Source organism: Terrapene carolina, unplaced genomic scaffold (genome assembly GCF_002925995.2).
Source record: "Terrapene carolina triunguis isolate 2854851 unplaced genomic scaffold, T_m_triunguis-2.0 Scaffold232, whole genome shotgun sequence".
Lineage (NCBI taxonomy): Eukaryota > Metazoa > Chordata > Testudines > Emydidae > Terrapene > Terrapene triunguis.
The window spans coordinates 10,788,729-10,800,226 of record NW_020664583.1 but is presented as its reverse complement, the minus strand read 5'-3'; the positions used below and the strand labels follow the sequence as shown (position 1 = coordinate 10,800,226).

General features: G+C 48.8%; 1 protein-coding gene across 2 annotated transcripts in view; it reads right to left on the bottom strand.

Annotated features, from left to right (window-relative positions):
- Positions 1 to 2,374: 2,374 nt before the first annotated feature.
- The window catches only part of TEX264 (testis expressed 264, ER-phagy receptor), a 130,464-nt gene continuing 121,340 nt past the window's right edge, over positions 2,375 to 11,498 (bottom strand). For both annotated transcript variants that reach the window (XM_024205705.2, XM_024205706.2), the window contains exon 6: positions 2,375 to 3,264. In XM_024205705.2, the coding sequence (XP_024061473.2) occupies positions 2,948 to 3,264 (317 nt within the window). In that variant the 3' untranslated portion in view covers positions 2,375 to 2,947. The remainder of the gene's footprint in view (positions 3,265 to 11,498) is intronic.

Below are 11,498 nucleotides of genomic sequence, written 5' to 3'. Positions count from 1 at the left end.
TGAGGAACAAGGCAAGCCTGATGCACTGCTGAGTGCTGAACTCCATTCACGCAGTATGGATCCAGGTCCATTAACAAACGCCGAGCAAGACATTGATCCAAGACCCTCGCAGGCAGGATGTGAGCAAAGGGAGCAGAAGCACTGTGGGGAAGATCAACCCTTTCAAACCCCCTCCTCTCTCCCTCCCTGCTCTCAGTGCCTTCACTAAGTCACGGCCATAAAGCTCTGAAAACTCACAGCTCTTCTCTCATGAATCCCAGACTCCAAGCCATCTCCACTGTATCTCCATGGGCTTCAGGAGACTTACACCAGGGATGGATCTGGGCCAGAGCTTCATTTTAGATCCTTGAGGCAGATGCGTTAGACCCAATCCAATCTACAGGTTATGTCACCAGCAACAGATGGGCCTCATGGAGTCTCCACTCCACCATGAGGACTCTAAGATTGAGGGTTTTGCAGCTAGCACAAGGGCAGAATGAATAGTACAACTCTCAGCTATTATCAGACACTGTTTCTGCTACAACACATTATCAAGGAAAATCTAATGAGACCAAAGTAGAGCAATAACAGCATCCAGGAATCTCCAGCACTCGGACACCAGCTCCCCTCAACTACAGCACCTAAGAATCTGCAATGCTGGGATATTCCTGCAGCCTCTGGGCTGCACCGAATACTTCCCATTGCCACCATGCTATGGCATCTGAGAACCACCAGCACTTAGCCCCAGCTGCACTAAGTCTCCTGGCTTCCTGCCCTTGCACTAGCTCTGATACAGACCCAGCACGGGCATGCTGTCCCCTGAGATTGAAGTAGGTCCAGCTTCTTGTGCCAGAACAGATGCTCCCAGTTTGACCAATTAAGGGGGGGCAGCACCTGAGGGCTATAAAGAACCAGTGAGAATCTGAGGGGAGGAGACCTGGTGAGAGAAAGACCTGGGAGTGAGGAGACAGGAAGAGGTCTTTGGGGAAAGCCACAGAGAGGCTCCCTGCAGGCTGTCCCTGGAAAGAGGGAGGAATTAGCAGGGAGCCTGTGGAGGGGCTGAGCCAGAGCCAGAACACCATGGCCAGAGAAGAAAGGAGAGGGCTGAAGGTTGAGACCAATAGCTTGAGATACCTGCTGTAAGCCAGGCCAGGCTGAGAATGAGGCATGGTGAGGAATGCTTGAGCCATATTGGAGAGCCAGAGTGTGGCGAGGCATGAAGGAGCCGTATCAGACAGCTGCAGTATGGCAAGGGAGGAAGGAGCCGTACCGGAGAGCTGGGGCATGGTGAGGGAGAAAGGAGCCGTACCGGAGAGCCGGGGCAAGGCAAGGAACACCAGAGCCCTGCTTGATGTACTGTCTGAACTATGGTTGTGGGACTCAGTGTTGGGACTGGTTTTGTTAGGGTATCTGCGCACAGGGCTTTCTTTTTTAATCAATTAACCCCACCACAGCCATTGGTCCTCAGAAGACTGTTTGGACTATTTCTGGGGATTCTGAAGGAGGGAAACTGAGTCACATTGTGCCTTGACTTGCTGCAGGAGGGCGTTTCATGCAGGAGGCACCTTGTAACAGATGCCATTGCATGACCTCTGCTCTATCACATCCAGCCACCCCTCCTGCACAGACACTTCTACAGCGCAGCACAACACAACACCCAGGAATCTGTAACCTAAACCAGGAAAGGACTTTGTTTGCCAAATCTGTCACAAAGAATAACACGGACCAGCTCCCTGCCCACCCCAATCCCCTCCACAAAGGAATATGTCCATTGAAAATACTCAAGGAGGCTGCAATAGATGATGAAAGTGTGTCTTTAGCAATGTCAAGCCCAGGACATGGTCTGGCTAGAAACAGGGTGGGAAAGGAGGAGGTGGGAACAGGCAGCTGACTGGATCAGACTTCACGCTTGGAGATGAGGATTTGAGTGACAAATGGAGAGGCTTTATTCTAAGTGACTTTTAAGGGGGCTGGAGTCAGACCGGCAACCCTAGACCCTGAAGTTCTCTACCATGGCACAGGGGCAGCAGTGCTGGCTTTCCTTTGCTGCCTCTGCCAATATGCCTTTCCCCGACCTGGAAGGAGCATTTCTGGCCCTTAGGGAGTTCGGTCTCCATGGCCCTTTCACTTCTGGCCTCTCTGTTCAAACTGCTATGCAGGAGGCCGAGTACCAGCAATGATGGTGATTTCAGTGACGGGGATATCTGCTTACCAAGGTCTGCATGGCATGGCCCCCACTGCATTTCACACAGCCCAGGCAAGCCGCTAAGGAACTTCAAACTCGTATCACTTGGAAACAGCGCAAGTGCCAAGAGTGTGGCTTGTTCAGCTCTCCAAGGGGTGGGGTAACAGACGAGCCAACGCATTAAAGGACAGAATCACAATGACGCTCCCCTTGAGCCCTCACACCTCAGAGGAAAAGCATTTGCTTTATTACAGATCCCAAAAGCTTAACATCCGTTTAAGGAGGACGATTTTACATTGTATATTTCCTTTTCACATGGAATAAAACCACTGTCTGCTCTTTGGTGCCAGTCAATGTGTGTCTATATGGTGGAGAACCAGGCTGCCTTGAGGAGATGGAGGGATGGAGTGGGGAGACAGGCAGAGGGAGAACATGTGTTACTCTCTCTCTCTCTCACACACACACACACACACACACACACAGAGCTCACCACACATTTATACACACCCAGCCTGGAAGTACATTTCACTGCTCATCAAACAGACTGCACCCCCAGCTCACTGCTACAGCACACAAGAGGGTGAAAGGCTCCTGGAGAACAGTTCCTAGCTATGCTCCCCCTTGGAGTAGCTGTCCTTCATAACAATTGGAACATCTGTCTTCAGAGGACGGGGAGAGGGGCTCAATAGGAATCAGTGACTGAAATCTCTTGGCTAGCGAGAAAGAAAACAGAACAGATCAGTTCCTTCCGATTAAAGGGGAGGAAGCTGGAAGGACTCTGGTTTATTCTTCACCCCTCTCTTTCTCCAGAGCAGTGGGCTCTTTAGCCCACTTGGCCTTTGTGGTCTCCTGCTCCTCGGCATAGCCCAGGTCAGAAGGCTGCCCTGCCGACCCATCGCCATTGCCTTCCAGATCCAGCTCCTCGAAGGAGGAGCCACTGGCCCCTGACTCGCTGCAGCTGTGCTCGCTGCGATTGTCCAGTTCATCCCGCCCGCGGCCAGCTGTGAAGGGGGACAGGATGGAGGTGGCCACTGAAGTCTCTCTGCTATCGGTCGTGGCCTCCAGGCTGATGGAGCTCGTCTCGCTCAGGGTGTCAGCCCCTTTTGAAGAGAAGAGGAACAGGTTAACGTGGAGGGGAAGGAGAGAGCAAGGCAGAGCTCGTGGGGTGCAGGGCTGAACACAGCAGCGAAGAGAAGGCTGTTGCTACATCTCTATCCTTGAAGACTTTATTCACCTTGTTGCTCCATTGCCCATCCCCCCACTGAAGAAACTTCCCATACAGTGATCCCCATCAGTAAGAGATCTGCCAATCAGATTAACCCCAGAAAAACTATGCAACTCCTCTAGTCTTTCCCCTGGGGAGGGGAGGGGCAGGGCAAAGGAATCATGCGAAAGGGATCAATAACTGTCTCAGCTGCAGAAAACACCAGTGAGTGTACCCCACTCGGCTCCATCCCAAACTCCTGGGGACTGTGTGGGAGGTTATCACTGGTAAGTGGCTCCCAAAGGCCATCTCTGTTGTATTCTGTATCTATGGTACCCATTCCAGATTGGACCATTAGGAGGACAAAGTAGAGATAAAAGGTTCTAGCCCAGCTGAACTGTCCCCTGTGAAGTCCTCTGGCCCATCAACACTCACTATAAAGCACCAAAATATAGAGAGTGCATGGTAGTAACCAGCTACAAAGTCCTGTGCTGATGTAGGAGCTCATATTCCCAGAGTAGCATTAATTCGGCCACAGTGAACATGCTGGACAAAGTACATTTAACCCTTAGAGCTTCAGGAAGAGACCAGTGACCTGTGATAACTTGTTCTAGTCTCTCTCCTTCACTACATCCTGCTCCAGCCCCAGCTCCATCTCTCCTCCTTCCCTGTTGCAAATGCTACCCCCATCCAAAGCCCTAGCCTCTCCTATGCCCCCTCCTCCCTACTAGCATCAAGAGTGCCCTTCTGCCCCCTCCCCAGGTAAGCAGAGCCTTCTGCTCTTCAGACTCTTTCCCATGCAAAGGACACTGCCCTGGCTCTAGGCTAGCATGCCCCTGCTGTGAGTTGCCTGCCCTATGCAGGTTCCTCAGAGGGAGTGAGGCGAGGAAAAGCAGGGCTAGGCTGGCTTGGATGGGAGGCATCACAGTGTAGGACACGCTCCACCTTAGCATGCTGAGCAGGGCCCTCCCTTCTCTCAGCCACAAACTCCTCCCCCACCTTGGCACAGGATCCCCAACACCTCACCTCTCAGGAAACTGGCCACCCTGCAGGTGCAAAACACCTCAGGACTATCCAGGACCATAAGGGTTAACAGTCGAATTGGGAAGCCCCAAAACCACGCCAGCGCGAAGAGCTATAAGTAGACATTCCTAGGAGAACCTGAACTTTGGCTTTTCTTTGAACCACTTTGTGTTTACATCGACCATCGCAATGTTGCATTAACGCAGTTTGTATTTCATTTCCTTGGATTTTTTTACGCCAAAAAGGAAATGACAACATTGCTGAGGCATTATGGGTGTGCTTTCTACAGCTCCATTCACTGCACCCTTAGATGAGATGTGCATGACCCAGAACTGGGGAGAAGCATCAGTTATGCTTTTCCACATGGTAAGCAACAGCCCTGTCTTCAGAGACAGGACTAGCCCTTCCTGCGTCCCCAAGGATGCTGCAGTGCAGAGTGAAATGACTGCACCCCAGGGGAACACACCTAAATGCCAGCTGAGACACTGTATGCTGCCCGGGCATGAATGCAAATGTGGAACTGCTCAGAACTTCATCATTTTCCAAATGAGTGAAAGTCACTCTCATTGGATGGCTGGGTGAAAGAACTGTGTGAAGAGTGATCTGGATCTCAGGCCTTGTCTACCTGGGGAAACGGACCAATGTAGCTATTGCAGAATAAGGTAGTCTGGAACAGCTGCCTGTGTGGACACACTACTCCAGAATAAAAGTGATTTCATAGTTACTCCAGAAGAGCTAGACTGGTCAATTTCCCCATATGGACAAGGTCTCAGCTTAGTCCAGAGAAGGCAGGTGCCCACATCACCAAAACCATGGCATTGATTGTTCCCCTTGTTGGAATATCTAAGAGGAGTTATAACAGCCTCAGCGCTTCTAACCCTGCAGCATGGACTCCCCCAGCTCCACCCACGAACCAGGCTGTGTAAAATATATCTGCTCCCAAGGACTCATCAAAGGAAAGCACATTTCTATCGCCCTCTACTGCCCAGAATGTGTCAGCACTGTTCCCTTCTCCTTTCTCACTTCTCTCCCCTAACTGAGGTGATGCAACTGCTTCTTAGATGTCTGTATAGTAATGCGAGAAGTATGGGGAAGAAGCAGGAAGAACTCAAAATGCTAGTAAATAAACACAACTATGACATAGTTAGAATCACAGAGACTTGGTGGGATAATATGCATGACTGGAATATTGTTATAGAAGGACACAGCTTGCTCAGGAAGGATAGACAGGGAAAAAAGGGAGGAGGTGTTGCCTTATATATTAAAAATGTATACACTTGGACTGAGGTTGAGATAGAAATAAGAAACAGACTTGTTGAAAGTCTCTGGGTAAGGATAAAAGGTGTAAAAACAAGGGTGATGTCATGGTAGGGGTCTACTACAGACCACCAAACCTGGAAGAAGAGATGGATGAGGCTTTTTTTAAATAACTAACAAAATCATTCAAATCACAGGACTTGGTGCGGGGGGGAGGGAGGACTTCAACTACCCAGACATCTGTTGGGAAAATAACACAGCAGGGCACAGATTATCCAACAAGTTCTTGGAATGAATTGGAGACAATTTTTTATTTCAGAAGATGGAGAAAGCTACTGGGGGGAGGCTGTTCTAGATTTGATTTTGACAAATAGGGAGAAACTGGTTGAGAATTTGAAAGGGGAAGACAACTTGGGTGAAAGAGATCATGAAATGGTAGAGTTCATGATTCTAAGGAATGGTAGGAGGGAGAACAGCACAATAAAGACAATGGATTTCAAGAAGGGAGACTTCAGCAAACTCAGGGAGTTGGTAGGTAAAATCCCATGGGAAGCAAGTCTAAGGGGAAAAACAATTGAAGACAGTTGGCAGTTTTTCAAAGAGACATTATTAAGGGCACAAGAGCAAACTATCCCACTGCGTAGGAAAGATAGGAAGTACGGCAAGAGACCACCCTGGCTTAACAAGGAGATCTTCAATGATCTGAAACTAAAAAAAGAGTCCTACAAAAAGTGGAAACTCTGTCAAATTACAAAGGATGAATATAAACAAATAACACAAGTATGTAGGGACAAAATTAGAAAAGCCAAGGCACAAAATGAGATCAAACTAGCTAGGGACATAAAAGGAAACAAGAAAACATTCTACAAATACATTAGAAGCAAGAGGAAGACCAAGGACAGAGTAGGCCCATTACTCAATGAAGGGGGAAAACAATAACAGAAAATGTGGAAATGGCAGAGGTGCTTAATGACTTCTTTGTTTCGGTTTTCACCAAGAAGGTTGGTGACGTCAGTGAATGCCAGTGAAAAAGAGGTAGGATCAGAGTCTAAAATAGGGAAAGAACAAGTCAAAAATTACTTAGACAAGTTAGATGTCTTCACATCACCAGGGCCTGATGAAATGTATCCTAGAATACTCAAGAAGCTGACTGAGGAGATATCTGAGCCATTAGCAATTATCTTTGAAAAGTCATGGAAGACGGGAGACATTCCAGAAGACTGGAAAAGGGCAAATATAGTGCCCATCTATAAAAAGGGAAATAAGGACAACCTGGGGAATTATAGACCAGTCAGCTTAACTTCTGTACCCTGAAAGATAATGGAGCAAATAATTAAGCAATCAATTTGCAAACACCTAGAAGATAATAAGGTGATAAATAACAGTCAGCATGGAATTGTCAAGAACAAATGGTGTCAAACCAACATGTTAGCTTTCTTTGACAGGGTAACAAGCCTTGTAGATAGGGGGGAAGTGGTAGATGTGGTATATCGTGACTTTAATAAGGCTTTTGATAGTGTCTCGCATGACCTTCTCATAAACAAACTAGGGAAATAAAGCCTAGATGGAGCTATTATAAGGTGGGTGCATAACTGGTTGGAAAATCGTTCCCAGAGAGTAGTTATCAGTGGCTCACAGCCATGCTGGAAGGGCATAACGAGTGGGGTCCCACAGGGATCGGTTCTGGGTCTGGTTCTCTTCAATATCTTCATCAGTGATTTAGATAATGGCATAGAGAGTACACTTATAAAGTTTGCGGATGATACCAAGCTTGGAGGGGTTGCAAGTGCTTTGGAGGATACGATTAAAATTCAAAATGATCTGGACAAACTGGAGAAATGGAATGAAGTAAATAGGATGAAATTCAATAAGGACAAAGTTCCTATTCCACTTAGGAAGGAACAATCAGTTGCACACATACAAAATGAGACATGACTGCCTAGGAAGGAGTACTGCGGAAAGGGATCTGGAGGTCATAGTGGATCACAAGCTAAATATGAGTCAACAGTGTAACACTGTTGCAAAAAAAGCAAACATCATTCTGGGATGTATTAGCAGGAGTATTGTAAGCAAGACATGAGAAGTAATTCTTCTACTCTATTCTGCGCTGATTAGGCCTCAACTGGAGTATTGTGTCCAGTTCTGGGCACCACATTTCAGGAAATATGTGGAGAAATAGGAGAAAGTCCAGAGAAGAGCAACAAAAATGATTAAAGATCTAGAAAACATGACCTATGAGGAAAGATTGAAAAAATTGGGTTTGTTTAGTCTGGAAAAGAGAAGACTGAGAGGGGACATGACAGCAGTTTTCAAGTACATAAAAGGTTGTTACAAGGAGGAGGGAGAAAAATTGTTCTTCTTAACCTCTGAGGATAGGACAAGAAGCAATAGGCTTAAATTGCAGCAAGGGCGGTTTAGGTTGAACATTAGGAAAAAACTTCCTAACTGTCAGGATGGTTAAGCACTGGAATAAATGGCCTATGGAGGCTGTGGAATCTCCATCATTGGGGATTTTTAAGAGCAGGTTTGTCAAACACCTGTCAGGGATGGTCTAGATAATACTTAGTCCTGCCTTGAGTGCAGGGGACTGGACTAGACGACCTCTTGAGGTCCCTTCCAGTTCTATGATTCTTCAGCTGACTGGTCAGAGATCTAGTGTTTGAAGCGGCAGATTACAACCAATCAAAAGCACCATAGTTCGCACTGCTATCTAAGGCGCTCTCCAGGCTTTAGTTAAACCTCGCAATATCCTGGGGTGAGGGGTGGGGAGGGGAGGCAGAGGCACCAAGCGAGGAAATGACTTGCCCAGGATCCCAGAGCGAGTCAGCAGCAGAGCTGGGAGTAGAGTCCAGGCTACCTGGCACCCACTACTGTTCTTCCGCCAGAAGACCTTGCTTCTCCCACAAGCTGTTCTTGATGCCCCATCTGTGTGACCAGCTGACGAGCCTGGTGCTTGCAAGGTCACAAACTGATGCAGCCGGGCACTGCACGGAAACATACCCATCACTATGCACTGAGCACGGGGTGAAGCCGGCCAGTCCTCAGGACACAGTGTATTGGCCTGAGTGTGTGTCCCACTGTCCTCGACTGGAGGGAATTTGCCTGGCTAAGCTACTGACGCTGCTCCTTGGGCTCTGTTCCCAGAGGTGGGAAGTTCTGTGCTTGGCTCCTCATGTTACATAGGTCGTCTGTGGATCTTGAAAGATCTTCTAGGGGAGGCCAGCCGTGCAGCTGGTGTTCAGGGTTGGTTTGAAAGACTGGCAGAGGAGGTCACCTCTTCCTTCTCGAAACACAGCTTGAACACGTCAGTGAAATGAACAGTGATCTCACTGAATTCCCTAGCATTCATCCACACAGCTGCTGCTAGATCTGTCATGAGCTGCCCACACAGCCCTGCCAATGCCCCTCAATCTCACTGCAGCCTCTCCCACCCCAGCTATTCAACCCTGGGCCCCCCTGAGCCTGAAAACTGGCTCCTGTGAGGTGGCAGTAATTCTGAGTTACTGTGCTCGGCAGCTCCCTTCTCCCTCACTCCCCCTCCAGCTTCTACAAAGAGACGCTCCTGTAGGAACAGAAAGCTCCCACCTGCCCTGGAGCCGTGAGCACTTTCAAAGGCTCAGTTCATTCCTGGGATGCATTTCGGCATTAGGTCCGGCTCCCCGCACTTCCACTAAAGCAGGCTCTCTCCCCTCCCCCGTGCAGTCTTGCACAGGGGACAGCGCTATTTGTATTTCGGTAACCCAGCGTGCCTAATGCTTTCCCCGTCTCCGGGCAGTCCGGAGAGGACAATAACGGTTTCATGGTACAGCTGCCCTCTCCTTTCGCTCCAGTTCTCTACGTGCAGGCCCTTTCGGCCATGGCACCGCCCTCAGAGAAGAATCCTGTGCATGCACATCCACGGGGCACTGTGATGCCTGCCCCAGATGGCGTCCTGCCCCCATATCAGGACGCTATGCCTTGCCATAAAGAAGGGGCAAAAAGAGTAGATAAAAAGGGATAGATCAGGTGCGTGGGGGGGCACTGCATGACTTCTAGTATTCTAGGGCACATCCATTAGTGCAGACAGACATGGGGAGAGTTTGGGGGGCAGAGTCTACATACTCATCTGGGCCTTGATGCCCATTGCTGGCAGCAATAATTACATACAACAAGACTATGTTCAAAGTCTATTATTAAGGTGATAAAGTCAAGCGCTTAAGAGCTGGGAAATAGGAAAGCGTGAGAGTGCCCCCCTTGTGTTGGCTTTATGATACAGTCTTTAATCACATGATTACACGCTCTTTTCCCGCAGGACCTCGCCTCCTTTGTTGCAGATATTGGAAGGTGTGCAATGAATGAGGCAGGGGACAGCATCTCAAACTGGGTACCTAACCATCGAGGCAACCAAAATTAGGGAGCACGTCTACAAATTCTAGCCTCAGTCTCTGTACCTCAGTTTCCCAGCTAGAAAGGGGGGGGAATGATAATCACACTTTTCTATCACACACAAGAGCCGGGAAAATAAATTCATTGTTTGCGAGGCCCTCAGATATTAGAGTGCTGAGCTCCAGAGAAAAGCCCACGAGAAATGAATAATCAGATTGTGTGTGGATGGTGTGTAAGAAAGAAGGTAAAGAGCCACTCATTGCATGAGGAGGGTAAAAACACTGGGATCCTGTGGAAAAAATAGAACATGATCATGTAAGTAAAGACTATAGTATATGCACAAGGGGCAGAGTTAAGGGTACACGGGCAACCTTAATTCTGGCAATTCCATATTTTTGAGTGCTTGATTTTGTAACCTTAACTAACATTCTTTTAACACAGTTTTGTTGAATGTTATTTTTTACACACACACCCCCCACCCATTCCAGTACGTACCAATATGTATGTTAGTTTGAGAGGATCTCAGGTCAGAAGCTCAGCGTATATGGAGTAAATGTAAAAGTTATAAAAGCAAAGATTCGGTAAAATTGACAATTCTGCCATGTGTCTGGGTCCAGTGGGCTGCTCTCTGCTGGTCTGCTCTTATTGGCATCCACAGCCAGAACTAGTCCCACATCCTCTTCTTCCCCTCCAACTCTGCAGCCATGAACCTGCCCAGCCCATCCTGCTGCAGTCGCCTAAGAACCCCCAGCCATTTCCCCAGCTAATACTTCCCCCATGATGCCAAGCTGGAAGCATGAGGGTTCTGGCACCAGGAGCAGGAAGAGACATGGATCCTTTAAGAGTCTCCCGCGCCTGATTCTTCCAGCCAGCAGATTTGTCAATAGCCATCAAGCATGGGTGCTCTCCCTGCATTGAGCAGGCTCCGTCGATGCAGAATCAATTAAATGAATGGATTCAGAGATCATGGCTTGGTCTGGGGCTATCTGAGGGGCTCGGAAAAATTCAGCCCCTGTCACAGGCCCAGTGAAAGAGCCTGGCTAGCACACCCCAGTTGACACAGCAGATTTCATGAGTCTGGACAATGCTGTCCTTTTGTTTCCTTCCTTCAGCCCCGCCCACGCCAAGTTCCCCAGGCAGCAGGGAGTTGGGACCATGCAACCCCCACTCCATGCTGCTCCTTTGGTCAATTGAGGGGGATGATGACCCGGGTCACCGGCAAACGGCTAGGTATGTCATGCCACCTGCACTGCCAGAGAGCTGGGGACTGGGCTGTGCCCAGGATATGCCAGCACTTCGGCCAAGGGCTCATTATACCCTCCTCCTTTGGCTAAGCATAAAGTTTCCTGTTCCTCATTACTCCTCCTCCCAACCGGGCTCATAGGACAGCTCTGGCCCCTTCCCAGCACAGACTGCCGCTGTTTGCTGGATTCCTGAGCACTGAGCTTGGAGCAAGGCTGGGAATCCAAACAAGGAGGCTGCCCA